At 41.8% G+C, this 24862-nt stretch overlaps 1 protein-coding gene across 4 annotated transcripts in view; it reads right to left on the bottom strand.

The window, feature by feature from the left end:
• LOC132815281 (centrosome and spindle pole-associated protein 1) overlaps positions 1-22967 on the bottom strand; it is a 181433-nt gene extending 158466 nt beyond the window's left edge. For 3 of the 4 annotated variants that reach the window (XM_060824109.1, XM_060824112.1, XM_060824111.1), the window contains exons 1-4: positions 22843-22967; positions 15130-15242; positions 7352-7469; positions 5942-6045 (exon numbers count right to left, since the gene is read on the bottom strand). In XM_060824109.1, coding sequence (XP_060680092.1) covers positions 5942-6045; positions 7352-7469; positions 15130-15228 — 321 coding nt within the window. In that variant the 5' untranslated portion in view covers positions 15229-15242; positions 22843-22967. Of the gene's footprint in view, positions 1-5941; positions 6046-7351; positions 7470-15129; positions 15243-22055; positions 22142-22842 lie in introns of all 4 variants that reach the window. The other variant, XM_060824110.1, reaches the window with a different exon arrangement.
• Positions 22968-24862: the final 1895 nt, after the last annotated feature.

Here is a 24862-nt window from a genome sequence, read left to right as displayed (position 1 = left end):
TTTAACATTACTAACCAGTCTTCCATACAGAATCTTGCCAAACACTTTCAAGTTACCTACATATGCTAGTGAAAGTAGGAATTGAGGGAACAGTCTCCCTCTTTATTCTTTTTCCTTTAACATACATATAGAATCTCTTTGTATTCTCCTTAAATCTACTTGCCAAAGCGATCTCGTGTCCCCTTTTTGCCCTCCTGATTTCCCCAAATATAAAGAAAAGTAAGATGGATAAGGAAAAACTAGCTCAGAATATAAAGACATATATTAAAAGTTTCTATAAATACATAAAACAAGAAAGAGCAGCTAAAGTAAATATTGGTTCTTTCGACGATGAGAAGGGGACATAGTAGTGGGATAGGAGGTGTTGGCAAAGGCATTGAATAGGTATTTTGAGTCGGTTTTCACAGTGGAGGACACGAATAACATGCCAGTAATTGACAGAGACGGAATTAGGTGAGGACCTGGAAACAACCATTATCTTGAAAGTAGTAGTAGTGTTGGGCAAGCTAATGGAGCTAAGGTTAGACAAGTCTCCTGGCCCTGAAGGAATACATCCCAGTATGCTAAAAGAGTTGGTGGCAGAAATAGTAAATGCACTTGCGGTAATTTTCTAAAATTTACTGGACTCTGGGGCAGTTTCAGCAGAATGGAAAATAGCAAATGTGATGCCACTGTTTTAAAAGGGAGGTAGACGAAAGACGAGGATAGACCAGTTAGCTTAATTTCTGTAGTGGGGGAAATGCTTGAGTTTATTATCAAGGGAGAAGTAGCAAGGCACCTAGATAGAAATTATCCTGTTGGGCAGACACAGCATGGGTTCATGAAGGACAGTTCATGCTCAACTAATCTTTTGGAATTCTATGAAGACATTACAAACACATTGGACAACTGGGATATTGCAGATATGGTGTATCTGGATTTTCAAAAGGCATTCAACAAGATGCTGCACAAAAGGCTGCTGCATAAGATAAAAATGCAAGGCATAACCGGCAATGTATTAGCATGGATAGAGGATTGGTTAACCAACAGGAAGCAAAAAGTGGGAATAAATGAATGCTATTCTGGTTGGCAATCTGACTAATGGTGTGCCTCAGGGATCAGCGTTGGGATTGCAATTTCCACAACTTATATTTGATAATTTGGAGTTAGGGACTACATGTAGTGTGTCGAAGTTTGCAGATGAGACTAAGATGAGTGGTAGAGCAAAGTGTGCAGAGGACTATGAAACTTTGCAAAGGGATATCGATAGTTTAAGTGAGTGGGCAAAGTCTGGTAGATGGAGTACAATGTTAATAAATATGAAGTCATCCACTTCAGTAGGAATAACAATGAAAAGGACAATTACTTGAATGGTAAGAAATTGCAGCATGCTACCTTGCAGAGGGACCTGGCTTGCTTTGAGCATGAAATTACAGAAGGTTGGGCTGCAGGTGCAACAGATAATTAAGATGACAAATGGAATTTTGTTCTTCATTGCTAAAGAGATTGAGTTTATTTTGCAGCTGTACAGGGCGCTGGTGAAGCCACACCTGGAGGACTTTGTGCAGTTTTGGTCTCCTTACTTGAGAAGGGCACTAGAAGGGTGCAGAGGTGATTCACTAGGTTGATTTCAGAGTTGAGGGGATTGGCATATGAGGACGGATTGAGTAGACTGGAATTATATTCATTGGAATTTAGAAGAATGTGGGGGGAATCTTATAGAAACATATACAATTATGAAGGGAATAGATAAGATAGAAGTAGAGAGGATGTTTCCACTGGTGGGTGAAACTAGGACAAGAGGGCATAGCCTCAAAATTAGGGGGTGCAGATTTAGGACTGAACTGAGAAGGAACTTCCTCACCCAGAGGGTTGTGAATCTATGAAACTCCCTGGCCAATGAAGTGGTTGAGGCTTCCTCAGTAAATGTATACTCCTGCTGCCATTATATTCCTCTAGGGAGTTGGTCAATCCCAGTTGTTGATATCTGATATATGTCCTCTACTTTATCTTTATTAGAGCCTCAATTTCTCAAGCCATTGAGCATTTAGTACACATACAAGCTTTGCCCTTCACACTAACAGGAACACTCAGTCTCTGAAATTTCTAAAGACCTCCAACTTCCTAACTGACCCCTTACCTGTAAATAACATACCCTCTCCCACACCCAATCAATTTCTGAAAGCTGAAATAACTGCAGATATTGTAAATCAGAAACAAAACCAGAAGTGGCTGGAAAAGCTCAGCAGGTCTGGCAGCATCTGTGAAGAGAAATCAGAGTTAACAGTTCAGGTCTGGTGAGTTCCAAGAAGGGTCACTGGACCAAAAACGTGAACTCCAATTTAACTTCTCTAATTAGTCTCGACAGTTTTGGATTTCTTGTTATTTTCATTAGACACTCAGCAATGCAACTCTTATACTCGTCATTCCAGTCATTTGCTGGTCTCCAGCATCACCTTACTTTTTTTTGGTAATGATCTCTCTGCCTCAATTAATTGGATTACAGATTATCCCCTTCACTTATTATTTGGCTGTTGACACTTTACTCACACCACCTGATACTTTTCATCACCCGCAGAGACTTATTTTTCAACACTTCACTCAACATTTGTATGATCTTTTGATCTCTCTGCCCATAAATTGTGAGCCTGTATGTTTTTCTGCATTCACCTGACAAAGGAGCAGTGCTCTAAAAGCTTTTGATTTCAAATTAACCTGTTAAACTAAAACCTGATGTTGTGAGACTTCTGGCAATGAAGATAGGAGCAAAAGTAGGCTATTCAACCCCTCAAGGCTGCTCTATTTATTATGATTATGGCTGATCACACTCAATACCCTAATCCCACACTCCCCCATACCCCGTTCCCTTTAGCCACACAAATCATACCAACCTTCTTCATTAAAACACAATGCTTTGGCCTCAATCACTGTGTGGTCATGAATTCCACAAGCTCATCACCCCGAGTAAAGAAATTTCTCACCTCAGTCCTAAAAGGTTTACCCCTTCACCTTAAACTATGACCCTTGGTTCTGGACTCCACAACCATCAGAAACATTCTTCCTGCATTTAACCTGTCTAGTCCTGTTAGACTTTTATTAGTTTCTGCAAGGTAGTATACAGAACAATACAGCACAGTAGAGCTCCTTTGGCCCACGATGTTGTGCCAACCTTTTTCCCTTTTCAAAAATCAAACTAACTGACATACCCTTCATTTTACTATTTTCCATGTGCCTATCCAAGAGTTGCTTAAATGTCCCTAATGTATCTGACTCTACTATCACTACTGAGTGTATTCCACGCACCCACGACACTCTGTGTAAAGAACCTGCCTCTGACATCTCCCCTAAACCTTCCTCCAATCACCTTAATTTGTGCCCCTTATGATAGCCTTTTCTGCCCTTTAAAAAAGTCTCTGACTATTCACTCTACCTTTGCCGCTCATCAGCTTGTTCACCTCTATCAAGTCACCTCTCATCCTTCTTCACTCCAATGAGAAAAGCCTAAGCTCCAAAAAAAATATGCCCTCCAGTCCAGGCAGTATCCTGCTAAATCTCCTCTGCACCCGCTCTAAAGCCTCCACACCATTCCAAAATGAGGCAACTAGAACTGAACACAATATTCAAAGTGTGGTCCAACCAGGGCTCTATAAAGCTGCAGCATTATCTTCCAGTTCTTAAACTCAATCACCCTGCTAAATGAAAGCTAATACACCATATGCCTTCTTAACAACCCTATCAACATGGGTAGCAACTTTGAGGGATCTATGGACATTGTCCCCAAGGTCCCTCTGTTCCTCCACACTGTCAAGAATCCTGCCTTCAATCCTGTATTCTGCATTTAAATTTGACCTTCCAAAATGAACCACTTCACACTTTTCCAGATTGAACCCCATCAGCCACTTATCTGCCTAGTTCTGCATCCTGTCAATGTCAAAGAATTCAATAAGGCTTGTGCGGCATGGCCTGCCCCCTACAAAGCCATGCTGACTATTTCTAATCAAACTATGGTTTTCCAAGTAATCATAAATCCGGCCTTTCATTGAATCCCTAAGTGTGGAAACAGGCCATTTGGCCCAACAAGTCCACACCAACCCTCTGAAGGTAACCCACCCAGACTCATTCCTTTATCCTATTGCTCTACATATCCCCTGACTAATGCACTTAACCTACACATCCCTGGACACAATGGGCAATTTAGTCTGGCCAATTCACCTAACCTGCACATCTTTGGACTATGGGAGGAAACCCATCCAGACACAGGGAAAAATATGCAAACTCCACAGTCGCCCAAGGCTGGATTCGAACCTGGGTCCCTGGCACCATGAGGCAGCAGTGCTCACCACTGAGCCACCATGTGTCTCAGATTCCACCCCCTCATTCTTCTAAGCTCCAACAAATACAATCCCAAACAACTCAATCTCTCCTCATATGTCAGGACTGTCATCACAAAAACATACTGACTCTTCTCAACTATCTTTAATTTTACCAAGTGTGCATTTATAACCTCCTTAACTAACAATTCTAACGCCTTTCCCGCAACAAACATCAAGTTTACTACCTTCCTTCATCAAGCATAAAGTCTATTCTGATCCAGAGAAATCAACTCTCAGTTCCATCAAGTTACTCAGCACCACTTCCCTAATGTTGATAATGTTACCAAGTTTGTTTCTTCTTTCAAACATCAGACTTACAGGCATTACTGGAATGATTTTGTATCTTCTATGGTGAAGATAGAGCAAAATATTTATTCATTACAATCACCATTTATTTACTATTAACTCTCTATCCTCACGCCCTAGAGCATTAACACTCATTTTTCTTATGTTTTTCCCTTTTTAATTAACAGCAGATATCTCTCTCTCTCTCTCTGTTTGTCCTGATTGATCTTTTAATGATTCTTTGTATTCTAACCAGTCATCGGACATGCCAATAACCTCTGCACAATTATATGACATTCCTCAATTTTGATGCTCTCCTTAACTTTTTTCCTTTTCCAAATTAATCGCATTAGTGGGCCCTCCCTTTGGAATTTTTCTTTAGAATGAGAATGTACTCAAAATAAATATAACACTTCAATTACACACTGCAGTGAGACCAGTGCACTATGTATGGTACTGATCTAATTTCTGGCAAGTTGAAAATGCAACTGGTAGCATTTCAGAAAAAGTATATAGGCTAATACCTCAATCGTCTTACAAGGAAAGGTTGGACGGTGTAGGCTTGCATTCACTGCTGTTTAGAAGAGTAAGATCCAATGTGATTGAAATGTACAATATTCCAACAGTTTGTGAAAGAGTTATGTGGAAAGGATATGTTCTGTTATGGGAGAATCTATAATCCAAGTTCACATTTTCAAAATAAAGGTGCCACCAATTTAAGAAATAGATAAGGAGGCATGTCTTGCTCAGAGCCGTGAATCTTTGGAATTCTTGCCCCAAAAGTCAATGGAAGAGATTCTTTGAATATTTTTAAGACAGAGACCAATTCTTTTGATAGGGGAAAGATTATCCAATATAGGCAGAAATATATAGTAATCATCTCAGTGATGTTCTGATTGAAAGTGTAGCAAGCTGAAAAGGACCAAGTGACCCACTCCTGCCCATAGCTCGTATGTTTGTTTGTTTGCTTAGATGTGCGGTCAATGAGAGAATAAAACAGAGGGAAGAAAGTGAATTTCAATACTGAAATCCAATAAATCGATGGGCAAAATATTCATGAATCTCTAGCTTAGTTGTGAATCTCTTCTTTCTGCTTCACATCCACTGCATCTCTCCTCCCAAAAGCCTATAGACAATCAACATCTAGTTTCTAGTGAAAAATAGGAGTTACAAGATGTATAGGCATTTTTATAAACCACCTTGCTAAAATATGGAAAATGATGAAAAGAAAGCATTTTACATCTTTATAGATTTATTTGTTCTCACATTGGTACTGGCAAAGTAAAATCGTAGCAAGACTCTACCTCTGCCATGTAGCGTCTGTAATCTTGTCGCAGTTCCTCCTTCAGTTTCTGTTTCTTCAAATCATATTCTAACCCAAGTGGCAGACTTAACCCATAGTTTTCTTCTGAAAAGTGAGCATTTTTTTTAAAAAAAGATATGATTTTAGTAACCATACTGTTGCATCTTAACGAATACTTCATATATGTAGGTAAACTGAGTATGTCAGACTATTGCCTTGTGGAAGATGGGGAAATACATTGTGGGTTTTCACGAGTGGTCTGAACAGAGCGAAAATATCAAATCAGATTTGAGGTAATCGGTGAGATGAAGAGCAAGACAGCTTTATATAGGATAGTGTTTATTAATTACTCAGTCTTACAACTCTTTCCCCACATTAGTTGACCAGTTAAATGATAAAGGGGGAACAGGTTGAACTAATTAATAAATTAATCCCAATAATCTGTAATAACAACAATAACTACCCAACTGTCTGATGTACTGAGAGAAAGATGGCACAGATTGAAGGTAACAAAAAGTACTGGAGAAACTCAGCAGGTTTGGCAACATCTGCAGAGAGAAACACAATTAAAATTGACCCGGTCATTAACGGTTTTCCTCTCTACAGATCGTGCCGACACAAGTTTCTCCAGCACTTCCTGTTTTGGTTTCAGATTTCCAATATTGCAGTTTAGTTTCTATTTACAGATTATAAGATAATTGGCAAAACAGTAAATTAACACTTAAGGAAAGCACTTTTTCACACAGCAAGTGACTGGAATCTAAAATACACAGTCTTGGTGTGTGCAGGAAGCAGGTTCAATCAAGCTATCAAAAGGAAATCAGATTAATATCTGAAAAGAAGAATGTGTAGAGCTACGGCAAGAAGGCTGGTGAATAGGCAAACTATGGTAACTGTGTTCGTTCCTCTTTTTGTGCTGTAACAATGCTTTTGTGCAAAATAACAAACCTAAAGATGTCAGAATACCTTTATAAATTATAGACTTCAGGATTGAAACTGTATTCAAATAAAAGTAAACAACTATTCAATGAAAAGTACACAAAATGTTTTGGTATTAATTCAATCTACAATAGGATATTAAATCCAAAAAATTAATTATGTAAAGAAAATGGAATTTTAGTGCAACAATCAACAGCAGCATAGACTAATTCAAATATATATTTGGTTTCTGTTGTAATTTCAGTGAAATACTAATTAACCATTTAATTGTATTGAATCAGTTTACATTGAAGTAGCTTACACACACACAGTTTAAAATGGTATCTGAACAACAACTGGAAGTTCTGTCTGGGAATTCCTATTCAGAGCAACTCAATCAAACAGCAAAGCAACATTTACCCAGCTGGCCACGAAACAGCGAGAAGATTTATTTTAATACTAACATGTTACATGCTATCACCTAGATGTGTACCTTCAGATTTGCCACCTTGTAGATTTTCTTTCGCAGAAGGAATACCTGCAAAGATATTTCCTTTAGCTATGGTGTCTGCAGTTTGATCGGTCTTATTGGATGGCTGTGCAGAATTTATCTGGGAAAAAGAAGGACAAGTTAAAAAAAAGTTTGAGACTGTTCCAATTGATGTATCAGACAGGCAATGTAAATTGTATATTGTGTTCAATTGTATGCAAATCGAAGATATTAACTGGGGAGTCACTTTTGCTCCTATAAATAGGACTTAAGCTGTTGCTGTTGAGCAAGGAGGTCCATGTTTGTAATGCAATTAAAGACATAAGTGAATAAAAATTGGACATTCAATTCTTCACCACCAGGCTTTTTTAAACATGCTAGCAGAGAATAACTGCACAGCTATGAAGATTGAAACAAAAAAAAAAATTAGATGCGAAACTAAAATCCTAGCAGCCATTGTAGTAAATAGCTGAAAGCAAGCTTGAATGTTCAAGTATAGCCCGGTCGAGACTATATGTGACACCACACAAATGGCAATGTGATTTTGACTCTCATCTGCCTCTGAAGTGGTTTCGAAAGTCACTCAGATTGGAGGGCATTTGGCATAAGAAAAAGGCTAAATGATTGCTAGATTTTTGAATGGTTCAGACACTGAACATTCTTCAATAAAATGGAAGGGTTAAAGACAGGTAGAATGGGGATCTGGTTTTTAAAAAAAAAACAAAAAATTGGACAAGCAATAACGGGCAGCAAAATCCCAGGAGTGTACAAGAAACAGTTAGTAGATATTTCACACATGACTGGAAGTATTATTGTGCAGTGAGCTGCACACGTGAAGAGGCAAGGTCCTTGAATTGACACCTGACACTTAACATCACTTAACTTTGAGATCAGACAGGCAGTGAAACTTGCAAGGGAGCAGCTCATGCTGAGGTTCAAACAATGCGTAAAACATTGTGACATCGGAGGAAAACTGTTAATTCCAGTGGTCAGTAAGAACAGCCATTAGAATTGCCTACAAATTACTGTATATGAGAAAAGTAGCTGTATATGGATTTAACAGAGAGAGTTATAACTATTATAACAAAGTGGTAAAAGTTGTGTTAGGGAAGGAAAGTGGAAATCTTCCTTTAAGTCTTAAAAGACATAAGGCAAGGTGTTTGCATTGCAGTGGGGTTGTTTGCAGTGAAATAAGGTACCTAACATAATTAATATTCTTTAAAGGAGTGATTAATAATATTACTCTAGAACCATGGCAGCAAAGCTCGCACCTTTGATATGCTCCCTCTGCACTGTGGGAAATCAGGAGTGTCCCCTGTGCAAGAAAAGTGTCCAGCTGTAACTACTGGTTAACCGTATTTTGGAAGTTGAGCAGTAGGTGGAGACAATGTGGAACATATATGCTTTTCTGACAGTTCCTTCAAAAGCACAGTGAGGTGGTCACACCACAAGAAACAACTGAAGAGGCAGAAAAGGTACCACCAAGAAGTGTAGAGGAACGTAAGTAGGGCAGGGTTGCCCTGTGGCTATACTTCTCTAATAGATATCATTTATGGATCCTGTTTTTTAGTCGAGGGAAGAAAGGAGAGAGAGAAGGAAGATTTCTCAAGGGAAATCAATAGAAGCCAAGTCAATGGCACCTTGTGTGGTTCAGGTGCATGGCGGGGAGGTGAGAGGAGGAGGTGGGGTGATGAAAAAGAAAAATTGGAGGGCTATAGTGAGGATGACTGAGCTGATATCTGGGTTAGCAGGACTCTCTTGAGGACAGGTTGATTCAACTGGGCCTAGATTCAACAGAGTTTATAAGGTTGAGAGGAGATCCTATTAAAAAGTATAAAATTCTAACAGGCTGAACAGACTATATTCAGGGACGATGTTCTCCCTCATTAGGGAGTCCAGAATCAGAGTTCACAATCTCAGGTGTTACGACTCATTGGGGGTAATGCACGAAAATGGCACCCCACTATTCCTGTCGTCGTCACAAAAGTTAGAGGTTTTATGAAGTGTGCAAAGTTCCCTAATTTACCTGAGTTCCACACCCAAATTGAAAGAAAGCACAGACTACGTTTCTATACTGAACAAAAAGCAGTATTTATTACAACAGACTGGCAAAGTTATAAACTGTTGGCCTGTAATATGACTCATTAAAACTTAATCTCTTTATAAACTCCCCATTCACACTTAGATAAGTAGACATGGTAAAATAGGCTATGAGCATGGGGGAGAAACTGGAAAGACAGTTCAGTTGTCTTTGTTCCCAAGTTCTATTGTTGAGATGCTCCTTATGACTCTTCTGTCGGCCAGCACATTGTTTCATTCATCTTTCTCCAGATGCTTCCACTGGTTGCTAAGGGATCCAGGATGGCCAATTCACTCATTTAAAAAGTCTCTGACTTAACGATCAATGGTCACAGCTTATAATAACTATTGCAGTAAAGCTAAACTGTTTTTCTTCAAGTTTATAGTCAATTTTGAATGTAAAGAACTGAAAGACTGCTCCTGAGCTAGTGAAGAACTGTATACTTCTTTCTCTAACCTATTTCAAGCTCCAAGCTGTTATCTTACCTAAACACCAATCACATGGTTGTTGGCTGGCAAGGAAATCTCTGCCATTGATAACTAGCCCATAGACCGATCGCCTTCTCATTGATTTGCAGGCAACTTGCTGGCAATCTTCATTTACTGTTTGCTCAAACAGTTGCTTACACAATGCCTGCAATAAATGTCAGTTTATTTTCTTTCCAAACTACAATCACACTTTCGAACACTGGCTTTAAAACAGCTCTCTAATTTTGGTGCACACAGTTTTAAAAAATACATGGGGTAGACAATTTAGGACTGACACAAGGAAAATGTTGTCGTCCAAAGGGTACTGAACCTGTGGAATTTTCTACCACAGATAGCTGTTCAAACCAACTCCATGAATAAATTCAAGAAAAGTAGATTTTTTTATATTTTAAAGGCATAAAGGAGTAGAAAGCAGGAATATGGCATTAATTCCTGAAGAAGAAATTCCTGATTCCTGAAAAAGGGCTCATGCCCAAAACGTCGATTCTCCTGCTCCTTGGATGCTGCCTGACATGCTGCACTTTTCCAGCAACACATTTTCAGCTCTGACCTCCAGCATCTGCAGTCCTCACTTTCTCCTATGGCAATAATATAAACGATCATCCATGATCATAGTGAATTGTGAAGCAGGTGAAAAGGCTTACTCATGCTCCTCGTTTCATGATGAAAAGAATTCAAAAGGAAGAGAATTAAAGATAATGATGATTCAAATCAAAGTATTCTAGTCACAAGAAGTTCTAGTTGTGATGTCCTTCAATATTCAGTATTAAAAGGAGTTTGTACTTTGACAGTAGGTAGAAAAGATTGATTATTTGTTATTTGATCCATTACATAGTGAGGTGTAGTGTAGTGCTAATGAATGTTAAAGAACAACATACTTCAAATCTGACAATGACAACATGCTGAAATCACCAAGAATTTTATTTGCAAAACTCATGCTAACTATTGTAAACACTGATATAATATCTAACAAGTTATCTACGCTATTGAGTAAACCTGGTGTAAAAAGACAACAATAATTGACATGGAGTGTGAAAACAATTACATTTGGATAAATAGGGGCATTAAAGTCACATCCATAGGTAATCCCAAGAATACAAAACTAGTCATTTTTCGAGATGCTTCATACAGTTCCTAATATGTATTCGCATGCACCTGATTTCATAACAACTCCGATCGGAAATGTTGCTCTTCAGCTTGAAGGCCACAAAAAGAAAATTGGTTTTTGAAAAGAACTGACTCTTGTGGAAGCAGTGTATATGGGTGAAAATGTGTTGCTGGTTAAAGCCCTCCGCTCCAATCCCAACCTCACCATCAAACCCGCAGACAAGGGAGGTGCGGTGGTAGTTTGGTGCACCGACCTTTATACCACTGAGGCCAAACGCCAGCTCGCGGACGCCTCCTCTTATCGCCCCCTTGACCATGACCCCACCTCCCACCACCAAACCATCATCTCCCAGACCATCCATGACCTCATCACCTCAGGGGATCTCCCATCCACCGCCTCCAACCTCATAGTCCCACAACCCCGCACCGCCCATTTCTACCTCCTGCCCAAAATCCACAAACCTGCCTGCCCCGGCCGACCCATTGTCTCAGCCTGCTCCTGCCCCACCGAACTCATCTCCCAATACCTCGACACGGTCCTATCCCCTTTAGTCCAAGAACTCCCCACCTACCTTCGGGACACCACCCACGCCCTCCACCTCCTCCAGGATTTTCGCTTCCCCGGTCCCCAACGCCTTATTTTCACTATGGACATCCAGTCCCTGTACACCTCCATCCCCCATCACGAAGGACTCAAAGCCCTCCGCTTCTTCCTTTCCCGCCGCACCAACCAGTACCCTTCCACTGACACCCTCCTTCGACTGACTGAACTGGTCCTCACCCTGAATAACTTCTCTTTTCAATCCTCCCACTTCCTCCAAACTAAAGGAGTTGCCATGGGCACCCGCATGGGCCCCAGCTATGCCTGCCTCTTCGTAGGATAGTGGAACAGTCCATCTTCCGCAACTACACTGGCACCACCCCCCACCTTTTCCTCCGCTACATCGATGACTGTATCGGCGCTGCCTCGTGCTCCCACGAGGAGGTTGAACAGTTCATCCACTTTACTAACACCTTCCATCCCGACCTGAAATTCACCTGGACTGTCTCAGACTCCTCCCTCCCCTTCCTAGACCTTTCCATCTCTATCTCGGGCGACCGACTCAACACAGACATCTACTATAAACCGACTGACTCCCACAGCTACCTGGACTACACCTCCTCCCACCCTGCCCCTGCAAAAACTCCATCCCATATTCCCAATTCCTTCGTCTCCGCCGCATCTGCTCCCAGGAGGACCAGTTCCAACACCGCACAGCCCAGATGGCCTCCTTCTTCAAGGACCGCAGATTCCCCCCAGACGTGATCGACGATGCCCTCCACCGCATCTCCTCCACTTCCCGCTCCTCCGCCCTTGAGCCCCGCTCCTCCAACCGCCACCAAGACAGAACCCCACTGGTTCTCACCTACCACCCCACCAACCTCCGCATACAACATATCATCCGCCGTCATTTCCGCCACCTCCAAACGGACCCCACCACCAAGGATATATTTCCCTCCCCTCCCCTATCAGCATTCCGCAAGGACCACTCCCTTCGTGACTCCCTCGTCAGATCCACACCCCCCCACCAACCCAACCTCCACCCCCGGCACCTTCCCCTGCAACCGCAGGAAATGTAAAACTTGCGCCCACACCTCCACACTCACTTCCCTCCAAGGGCCCAAGGGATCCTTCCATATCCGCCACAAGTTCACCTGTACCTCCACACACATCATCTATTGCATCCGCTGCACCCGATGTGGCCTCCTCTATATTGGGGAGACAGGCCGCTTACTTGCGGAACGCTTCAGAGAACACCTCTGGGCCGCCCGGACCAACCAACCCAACCACCCCGTGGCTCAACACTTTAACTCTCCCTCCCACTCCACTGAGGACATGCAGGTCCTTGGACTCCTCCACCGGCAGAACATAACACAACGGCTGGAGGAGGAGCACCTCATCTTCCGCCTGGGAACCCTCCAACCACAAGGTATGAATTCAGATTTCTCCAGTTTCCTCATTTCCCCTCCCCCCACCTTGTCTCAGTCGGTTCCCTCAACTCAGCACCGCCCTCCTAACCTGCAATCTCCTTACTGACCTCTCCGCCCCCTCCCCACTCCGGCCTATCACCCTCACCTTGACCTCCTTCCACCTATCCCACTTCCATCGCCCCTCCCCCAAGTCCCTCCTCCCTACCTTTTATCTTAGCCTGCTTGGCTACTCTCTCTCATTCCTGATGAAGGGCTTATGCTCGAAACGTCGAATTCCCTATTCCTGAGATGCTGCCTAACCTGCTGTGCTTTAACCAGCAACACATTTTCAGCTGTGATCTCCAGCATCTGCAGACCTCATTTTTTACTTACAGTGTATATGGGATTCTATTTCACAAAAAAATGTCCAAACATAATCTGTACAATTTTATAACCAAGATAGTAAAGCTATTGAATTTTATGTAGATATTTACTCTGGGATCATGTGCACTCTGTGAAAAAATGAGAGCATAGAAAGATTACAAACTGACTTTCTGGGCTTGAAAAAAAACTTAAAAGGAAATTGCAAATTAAAATCAAGTTATCACTTACCAAATTGTTCATGCATTTTTTGTTAACTGTTAAGAAGTACCAAGGAGCAATATCACAAGTGTATAGAATAAGAAAGTCTTAAACTTCACTAATTTTGAAATTGATTTGTACATGGAACTTCAGGCACACCATTTATTTTAAGAGGAGATGGTGATGTCATGGTAATGTCGCTGGATTAGTATTCCAGAAGCACCAATTAATTCTCTGGAGGAATGAGTTCAAATGTTACAATGGCAGCTAGTGAAATTTGAATTCCATTAATAAAGAAATCTACAATTGAAAGCTGGACTCAGTAATACACACTTCAAAATTACCATCAGTTGTTGTGAAAATACATCTAGTTCACTATGACCTTTTATGGAAGGATATCTGCTATCCTCACTTGCCACTCCATCAGCCTCCAAATCCAAAAGATTATAAGCCACCATTTCAGTCAGCTCCATCACCATTATGTCATATAATGTCACCAATCTGTGCACCCTTCCATGATCCCACCTTTTCCATCTCCACAACCGCTGCACAGTCCCATCTATGCTATCTCGAGCACAGGAACACCTATATCCACTCACTACCATTGATGCAACTCATCTCACCCTTACAGCTTTTTTTAATCCTCAAAGAATAGATAGCAAGAAACTAGCATATTCTTATCATTATTTTTAATGTGTGTCCTAAGAGGTCCATTTGCTATGAAAGTGCAACTTACATACATATGAACATATAAATTAGGAGAGGCAATAGGCATTCAGCTCCTCAAGTCTGCTCAGCATTCAATAAGACCATTGCTGATCTGATTGTGACCATAACTCCAAAGTATGATCTACCCCGATAACCTTTGACTCCCTTATTGGTTAACATTTATCTATCTCTACTTTAAACATACTCAATAACCCTGTCTCTATCACCTCTTGGCATACAGAGTTCCAATTATTCTCAATCCTCAAAAAGTTCTACTCATCTCCATACTTCACTTTATTTTTAAATTGTGTCCCCTAGTTTTAATTTTCCCCTAAAGGGAAAATCTCCTTTCAACATTCATGCTGTCTACACTTAAGAGTCATAGAGATGCACGGCAAGGAAACAGACGCTTCAGTCAGACTCATCCATGCCAACCAGATATCCCAAACTATTCTAGTCCCATTTGCCAGCACCTAGCCCAAATCCCTCCAAAACCTTCCTATTCATTTAAATGTTGCAATTGTACCAGCTTCCGCCACATTCTTTGACAGCTCATTCCATACGCACACCACCCACTGTGTGGGAAAGTTGCCCCTTTTATATCTTTCCCCTTTCACCCTATTCCCTCTAGTTCTGGACTCCCCCACCCCAGGGAAAAGACCTTGCCTATTTACCCTATCCATGCCCTTCATGATTTTATAAACTTCTATAAGACCATCCCTCAGCCTCCAATGCTCCAGGGAAAACAGCCCCAGTCTATTCAACCTCTCCCTACAGCTCAAATTTTCCAACTTGACTTTGCGTTCATTCATATAATCAAATTAAACTAAGTGTGTACAAATATTTTTTTTTAAAAATCAACTTACTCTCATCTCCATGTATGGTGGGTCATGGTCTAATTTAATTTTATCTTGTGCTAACTTGGCCTTCTGTTCTTCAAGGAACCTTTCCAGCTCATCTGCCATTGTCAGCAAAATACCTTTAAAATATTCAATTATATGAATTAGAACATTGGCTCGATGACTAAGCACAGTTCAGCTAGAGGAAGTAAGTTTTATCTGAATATCAGCTACTCAGATTACAGTCTATAATGGTAAAATAATCAATTGGCCACCAAAATTATAAACAACCTAATTCTGCCTCTAACAAAAGCTGTTGGGAGAGAATGGAGCCAGCAGCAAAGTTATGCAGCTTGTGATAACCTTCCGAGTGCTTTCTTGGAGGATACTGCAGCTAATCCAAGTTTGGATGTCAGACATTAATGACAATACAGAGATGTCAATCAGAGCAGTGGACAGCAAATTAATAAATTTATCCCCTTTAAAACTTTACATTAAAAATGACATGCAGCCTAACTACATATAGCTAGCTTTGTCCTACATCTCTATGTCTTTGATAGTCTATCAAACTCATTTTTAAGATTATCAGGGACCCTAGCTTATTGTGAAAAAGATCCCAAATGTTTATCAATTTAATTACTGAAAGGTCTGGCTCTAGTTCTTTTTTTTAAAAAGATCCCTCTCTCCCTATTTCGGCCCTTCCTCTGTCCCATCATAGCACTCTCCAACTTGCTCATACCTCCCTCCCCAAGTCCACACCCCCACCTCCCCATCTCTGCAAGTGACACCCCACATCATCTATAGCTAAGTAAGGAAATTAAGGATAGTATTCAATTGAAAGAAACCTTTGCAGATTTGTAGTATTGAGTACAGAAGTTGGGAGGTCATGTTGCGGCTGTAGAAGACATTGGTTAGGCCACTTTTGGAATACTGTGTGCAATGTCATGAAACTTGCAAGAGTTCACAAAACGATGTTGCCAGGGTTGTAGGATTTGAGCTACAAGGGAGAAGCGGAATAGGCTAGGACTATTCGGCCTAGAGTGTCAGAGGCTCAGGGGTTTATAAAATCATGAGGGGCATGGATAGGGTAAATAGACAAGGTCTTTTCCCTGGAGTGGGGGAGTTCAGAACTAGACGGCACGGGGGTGGGGGGGGGGGGGGGGGGGGGGGGTTTGAAGAGAGAAGGATATACAAGAAATCTTTTTCATACAGAGGGTGGTGTGTGTTTGGAATGGGCTGCCAGTGAAGTGGTGGAGGCTAGTACAATTACAATATTTAAAAGGCAACTCAATGGGTATACGAATAGCAAGGATTTGGACAGATATGGGGGCGGGTGCTGGCAGGTGGGACTAGATTGGGTCAGGATATCTGGTCGGCATGGACCGAAGGGTCTGTTTCTATGCTGTACATCTCTATGACTCTATGTAGAGTGCTGATGGATAGATCAAAAGGCTGGACAGATTTTAAGAGCCAGCAAAGAATGATTAGAAGATAATAAAGAGTCAGAAGGCAGAGAATAAGATAAAACTAGCTAATACTAAAAAAAAAAAGAATATCCATAAGTATTTGATTGAGGGGTAAGTAAAAAGTAATATTTTCCCTCTAGAGTACAAGTTTGGAAATTGATAATAAAATCTAAAGAAATGGAAGAGCTTTGAACTGACATTTTGTATCCATTTCCACAGTAGAAGACTTAGAAAACATCCCAAAAGAAAATGAAAATTAAGAGGTGATGGGGAGGCATGAATTTAAAATAAGGATCACTGGGAAAAGATGCTAGGAAAGCTACTGCACCTAAAGGTCGAGGCCACCTGGACAGTATTGTAAAATAAGTATTGGCACAAATATGGATGCATTGGTTATAACCTTCCAAAATTTGAGATGCTGGAAGAGTCACCTCCTACCTGCATCCACCTATCACCATCCCAACTACATTTCCCCTAGCTGCACCCTCAACTTTCAATTTATCTCTCAGTCCCCTTCCTCCTCCACATTCCTCATGAAGGGCTGATGCCAGAATAATCAACTCTCCGCTCCTCAGATGTTGCCTGACTTGTTGTGCTTTTTCCAGCACCACGTTTTGTGACTCCCAATGGATTGAAGAACAACAAGTGTCACACTTTTACTCAAGACATGATGGAGAAAGCAGGAACTACATGCTAGTTAGCCTAATATCTGTCACAATGAACATGCTAGGTTCCATTCTTAAGGCGACTGCAGTAGGTACTTAAATCACAATGTGCTCAACGTAGCTTTATAAAAACAAAACCATAGTTAACTAATCTATTAATGCTTTTTGATGAAGAAACATTCCTTGTAGATAGACAGAAACTAATAGTTATTAGGTACTTGGGTTTCCAAAAGATATTTAACAAGGTAGGTGCCACAAAGGTTGCTGTACAAGATAAAAGCATGTGGTGTATGGGATAACATATTAACATGAATAAAAGATTGGCTAGCTAACAGGAAGTAGAGAGTAATATTTGAAATTGAGGAGCCTTTAAACCTGTGAGCATTCCATATTTTCTATTTCCTGTGCAGCATGAAACCTAGTTAACAGTGTTAAATTAGCAAGTAGCTTTCCATAAGCATTAACAAAAGATTTATTGGGGATCACATTGCCCTACTGTGAGTTCAATGTTTTCAGAAATGAGATTTGATTTGAAATCTGGCCTTCGAATGGAAGCGAGGAAGGGGACAACAGTCATCATGAATATCTGGTCACTGATTAATACAGCATAGATGGTCAGCCCCCAAATTAAAACATATCAATAGGTACAGATGGGATGAGAGGGTACAAGAAAGAGCAGGGGAAATCAGTCAAACTCGAGGGAACATCAGGAGCTCCTCTGTGTCAACCCGAAGGAAGAAAACCTGCTGCCAAAGACTACCACAAAAGACTGCAAGACATCTGGGACACGGGGGCCAACTGGCTTACACTTCTCCATTGTACAATACGGTGTAGATTAGTGAAGCATTCTTATCTGTCACCAGTCATGCATTTCCTTTCTTAATCTAATTAACTATTGTATAATTTCTAAACTGCTGTTTCTCAATAAACTACCAGAAAATATCTACAATCATCGACTGCCTTTAGTAGGCAACAGAGACTGCAAGCACCCACCCTCGTTAAAATCAACAGTAGGGATAAGTTGGCCTTTTTCATTTTTCCATGTCCTTTGCAGCCTTCAACATGTCATCGATAATAATTATGAATGTCTCACCTCCACTTCTCTCCTTCAAACCACTGCCAAACCTTAAACAGACCATTGTTTGCCGCAAACTACCCAGCCTTCAGAACAACACCAGACAACACTGCCATGGCAACCTCAGCAGGACATGTCAGAACATCGACATGGATACTACTATCACATGTAGGAACACCACCCACCACACACATGGCAGATACCCCTGCGACTCAGCCAATGTTGTCTCTCTCATATGTTAAGGGCAAGGGTGCCCTGAGACATGGTATACTGGCAAGAGCATGCAGACGCTACAACAATGGATGACTGGATATCGCACAACTGCCAAACAGGAATGTTCCTTCCCAGTCGAGGAACACTTCAGAGGTCAAGGATATTGAGCCGCCGATCTTCAGAGTAAGTGTCTTACAAGGCGGATTTCTAGATACACAACAATGGCAAACCGCTGAGCGGAAACTGGTAGCCAAATTCCACACCCATGAAGATGGTGTCAAATGGGATATTGGGTTCATGTTGTGCTACATGTGACTCCACCACACTGTTCTATATCTGTAAGATCTTCCTTGCTGTCCTGTTTTGACCCCATCGCCTTGATAAATTGTTATGGTCTCTCTACATTAATTAGTTTGTACAGTTTTGGATTACTTATTGTTATGGACTACACCAGACTACTCAAAACATTCTTAAGCAGGCAGCCCAGACCACAACTTTGCAATTTATTTCAGTAAGTGTACAGTGAAAATTACCCAGAATAAGTTAGCTAGGTTGACTACCAGGTTTTAAAAACAGACAAAAATTTATTCACAAAATTACACAATGAAACACAAACAACAGAATAAAGAACCCTACAGAACTCAGTCTACCCAAACTAGACTTAATTATGCTATTCCGAATTACACAATAGTCCCAATAAGCAAACCCCCTTAAAAAAAAACAGTAAAAATTGAACAAATGTCTGCAAGTTACAATTAGAAGGACAGAGAGTTTAGCAACCTGTTTCCACGCAGCTCACTGTTGAACTCCTAACTAGTTCTGGACTGAACTGTTCAACGAGAGCTGACCACTCCCCTTTCAATGTACAAGTCACTTCTAAAACATGATTACTTTAGCCTGAAATCTCATCTGTTTACATTTTAAAAAAAGACCTCTCAAAATCAGTTTTCATCTCTGTACCAAACTTGTCACCCTGGAGCCAGGAGCTGTTTATGACCCCTCTGAAAAAAAACCAAGGAAAAAAGGACCAGCTTTGTGACATTATTACTTTGGTTATACCCTTGGCATGCAACTCTTATATTTATCATGTTATTCCAATTATTTAGTTTGTCTCCAGCATTACTTTATTTTTAATTTTTTTGTAATTATCTCTGTCTCATTTAATTGGATTATAGGTCATCTCTTCACTTGTTGTTATTTAGCTATTGACAATTTATTCACACCATCTAAGTCTCTTAGTCATCTGCAGAGATTGAATTATTCAACACTCCACTCACACTAGTTGTATGACCTTTTGAACTCTGCTTATAAATTCTGTATCTGTTCGCTCTTCTTTCTTACTTCACCTGACATTGCACTATGAAAGCTTATACTTTCAAATAAACCTGTTGGACTATAACCTGGTGTGGAATAAGGCATGAATGAGGATTTCAGCAACAGGGAAGCTGTGGATGGTGGAATTGAATATTATTATTATTATTAAAGGCAGAAATAGGTGATCTTAGTGATCATGCAGGTGTGGTCAGAAACTCCTACCTCAGATCAAATATGATGATTCAACCACAGATAGTTGTTAGGCAGAAGGATTGAGCTGGTGACTAGGGAATGGAGTTTGTGCCAAGAACCAAAACTCCCTGTAAATCTTTTTTATTGTGCAGGAATTGCACTAAGTGCACATCCATTTAATTTGTTGTGTATAGCAATGCAAAAAATTAACACAGCTGAAAATGTGTTGCTGGAAAAGCGCAGCAGGTCAGGCAGCATCCAAGGAACAGGAAATTCGACGTTTCGGACATAAGCCCTTCAAGGTGGGGGGAGGGGAAATGAGGAAGCTGGAAAAATCTGCATTCATCCTAGGCCTAGGAACCCTCCAATCACAAGGGATGAATACAGATTTCTCCAGCTTCCTCAATTCCCCTCCCCCCACCTTTTCTCAGTCCCAACCCTCGGACTCAGCACCGCCTTCTTGACCTGCAATCCTCTTCCCCCACCCCCTCTCCGGCCTATCACCCTCACCTTAACCTCCTTCCACCTATTGCATTCCCAATGCCCCTCCCCCAAGCCCCCTCCTCCCTACCTTTTATCTTAGCCTGCTTGGCACACCCTCCTCATTCATAGGACCAAAATTTTTGTCCTCCTAAAAAGGTGATAACAAGGAGTCAAATCCAAAACAGTGACTACCAATCTATAGTAAAAAGTGAGGTCTGCAGATGCTGGAGATCAGAGCTGAAAATGTGCTGCTGGTTAAAGCACAGCAGGTCAGGCAGCATCCAAGGAACAGGAAATTCGACGTTTCGGGCCAAAGCCCTTCATCAGGCTCTGGCCCGAAACGTCGAATTTCCTGTTCCTTGGATGCTGCCTGACCTGCTGTGCTTTAACCAGCAGCACATTTTCAGCTACCAATATATAGTACTACTTGATCTCTGTCTTACAGCATTTACTGTTTTTATGACAATATAATGCATGCCTAATCAAAAATAATACAACTCTCCAAGTCCTGCTTTAGGTGAAAGTAACTTGCATTCAAGTTCTTATTTCTAATTTTCACATCACTATAAAAGCAAAAATAATTCTGAACAGATTTTCAGAAAAAATAATCCATAAATCTGATGTGAAATGTCTTCCACATAAAACAACTGAATTGTTCAATCACTAGATTTAGCAGATAAGCAAGTGCTAATTTACAAAAAAAAGTTGGTCTAATTCATTAGGCTGGAAAAGTGAGCTTAAACAGGAACAATTTTGTATGTTTCATATTTGGTACTTTCTTTTTCTAATTCATAACTGGTCACCCATATTTATGACCAAGACTTTTCCTCCAACTGCCCACTAATGAAATACTTCTTGTGCCATAATATCAAAACCTTCACCCATGTCCTTCTCACCTCAGGGGTCATTATTTCCAGCAGCATCCTTACTAACTTTCCATGGTCCAAAAAGTTCCAACTTCTCCAAAGTTCAAGTAGCTATATAACCTGTCTTGCACTGAATCCAGCTTGAACATCGATTCCTGATCTTGCTGACTTGCACTACCCTCGCATCTGTAACTCTCTGTACCATTCGATTGAGGATTCTGCGTGATTTGGAGCTATTGAGGCTGCATCAGTTGAGGGTCTCAAGGATATGTAACTACGGTGGTTGAATGAAGTTGAGACACAGTTTAACTATGACTGAAATCAACTGGCTCAAGGTAGTGTATGGTTTGGCCTTGTCCCATCAGTGGTTTGGGTCCACCTTTCGCCACTGATAGTTCGATACTCGTTCTCTAAAACCTTGTCTAGGATACACGTATCACTGGACTCTAAACGTTCTCGCCACAGATGCTGTCAATCTGCTGAATTTCTCCAGCAATTTGTTTTTGTTTGTTTCACTTTGCTCATTCTGGAACTGCAATCTTCCATGCATCTCAACCTAATATCATTGGTAACAGAACCTCCAAACACAGTAACGCTAAAATCTTCAACTCTCCTGCCCTCCCCACCCAAGGAAATATCCAAACCCCTCCCCTCTGTGTAAAGTTCTCCCTAAACTCACCCTATAGCATAGTGTATTTTCTTTTGCCACATATGTTGCGCCCACATCAGCACCTATGCCAACTTTGCACGAATGTCCAAAAAGCCCTGTTAAAACAGCTCCAAACATCGAGAAAGGAAGGAGATGGGGGGGGGGGGGGGGATGGAAAACGTAACATGGCTCCACAAAACGGCGCGCTGGTTGTCAAGTAACTTTACTACACAAACTTAATCTGTACAGATAACGTCCTCGGCCGATTGACAGGCAGTCTCTGCGCAGGAGGCTTCCACAAAACGTACTTAATGCGACAGAAAAGTATCTTCAGCTACAGACCTAACGAAACATTAAATGTACAGCCTCACGGTCGTCAAGGTGATGTGAAACGCGGATAGAGCTCGGCTATTTCCGAGTTGAAACAACGCCGACCCCGGCAACGAACGTCCGTTGCCCACCCCCCCAAACAACACCGGCCCCGGCAACGGGCACCCGTCGCTCCCCCCACCCACCCCCAACAACACCGGTCCAAGCAACGGGCGTCGGTCGCTTCCCCCCCACCCACCAAACACCGGGCCCGGCAACGGGCGTCCGTCGCCCCCCACACACAACACCGACCGCAGCAGAGGGAGTCGGTGCTCGCCACCACCGCCGATCAGTACGGTGTCTATCAACCGGAGAGAATCCGGAGGTGGCCAGGAATTGTAAATCGGGAAGCCGTGGGACGGGTACGGACAAGTTTGGGGGGGACGGGACGGGCGGGACGTTGTGTCAGCAGAATATCAGCGCCGAAAGAGGAGCGAAGTTTGCTTACACTCTCAGCCGTCGCTCGCGCCTTGGACTGAAGATTCAAACCAGGCTGCACGAGAGCCTGCCGTTACCAACGGTTCGCCGATTCCTCCGGCTCTGACTCCTCAGGACCTTCATGCATTGCGGCCAGCCCCGCAGCAACCAGCCTGCGGTTATCCGTCCGCTCGCCTAACAGGAGGTTCGGCAATCGGAGGGCCAAGAGTGAACCTTAGTGACACCCGCCTCCCCGTCTACGTGGTGCTTCCCTCTGGGCCGGATGATCACCCGCTGAAGAACTCGCCGTTTAAAGATTCAGATTCGACGTTTGTATTTGTTGCTGTTCAGTCACATTCCATTCACTTTTATACCTCGTCACTTTTTGTTTTAGTTTCCCAATTTTTAATGCTTATTCTATTCGAATTTTGTGCCTGTTTTCCGCAGTCACTGTTAGTTGATTTTTCTCCACAGCTGTTGGCTTTTTAAAGTGAAACCAACAACTGCTGGCGATCTGAAACGACAGCAGAAAATGCTGGAGAAACTCACGAAGTCTGGCAAATAAAGTTAATAAAACTTTCTGTTTTTGTAGTGATAGGAACCAAGTGTTAGGTATGGACTGCTATCCATTGGGGTGCTGTCCAATTCAGTACGTCTGTTCTTGGCTGCAGGTATATTCTGAGCTGGCCCTAAGACTGGGCATCAATGGAGCTCTGCGAGCTATCAACAGCAAAATTGTACTCGAGCACAATTTAAAACCTCATGCCCCAGCATATATCCCATTTAAACCATTACCATCAAGCCAAAGGATCAACACTGATTTGATGGTACGTGCAGGAGGGTATTCCAGGAGCAGCAGCAGGCAACCAAAAATTGAGATCTCAACTTGGTGAAGCTACTAAACCGGACACTTGCATGCCAAACATCATATCCAGAAAGCATTAGAGAGAGCCAAGCGATCCCACAACCAATGGATGAGATCTAAGCTCTGCAGTCCTACCACACCCAGTCATGAATGCTGGTGGACAATTAAACAATTCACTGTAGAAGGAGGCTCCACAAGTATCCCGGTCCCTAACAATGGAAGAGCCCAGCACGTCAGTGCAAAAGTTAAGGTGAAAGCGTTCACAATAATCCTGAACCAGAAGTGATGAGTGAATGATCTATCTCAGCCTGCAGCAGAAGTCCCCAGCATCATAGGTGCCAGTCTTCAACCAATTTGATTCTCACGTGATTTCAAAAAACAGTCAGAAGCATTGGATACTTCAAAGACTATGTGGCCCAACAACATTCAAACAACAGTACTGAAGATTTCTGCTCCAGAACTTGCCCCACCCTTGCAAAGCTGTTCCAGTACAACTATAACACTGGCATTTATCCACCAATGTGGAAAATTACCAAGGTATGTCTTACAAACAAAAAGCAGGACAAATCTAACCCAGCCAATTACTTTCCCATTCATCTACTCTCAATCATCATCATAAGTGATGGAAGGTATCATCAACAGTAAATTTGGGTTCTGCCAGGGTCGCTCAGTTCCTGACCTGTTTTGCTTCAAACATGGACAAAAGAGAGGAGTGAGAGTGACAGCACCTGTCTACTTGGCACATAGGAAAATGGTTGTGTTTTTGGGAGGTTAATCAGCTCCAGGACATCTCTGCAGGAGTTCTTCAGCTTAGTGTCATGGGTCCACTGTCCTCCCCCCCCCACTATCACTCCCAACCATCTTCACTGCTTCATAACAACCTTCTCTCCATCATTCAATCAGAAGTAGGGCTGTTAGATGATGACTGCACAGTGCTGAGCACTATCCATGATTCTTCAGTTACAGAAGCAGTCTATGTTCAAGTGCAACAAGATCTGGACAATATTCTGGCTTGTGAAATAAATATTTCTATTCACAAATGAAAAACGACATTTGTGTCACGCAAATGCCAAACAATGACCATCTCCAATAAAAGGCAACCCAACCATTGTTTCTTGACATTCAATGGTATTATATCACTGAACACCCATTATTAACATCTGGTTACCATTAACCAGAAAGTCAA

This window comes from Hemiscyllium ocellatum, chromosome 4, assembly GCF_020745735.1.
Source record: "Hemiscyllium ocellatum isolate sHemOce1 chromosome 4, sHemOce1.pat.X.cur, whole genome shotgun sequence".
In the NCBI taxonomy this organism is placed as follows: domain Eukaryota; kingdom Metazoa; phylum Chordata; class Chondrichthyes; order Orectolobiformes; family Hemiscylliidae; genus Hemiscyllium; species Hemiscyllium ocellatum.
Note: the sequence above shows the minus strand (reverse complement) of the source record. Positions and strands in the feature narration are given on the sequence as shown.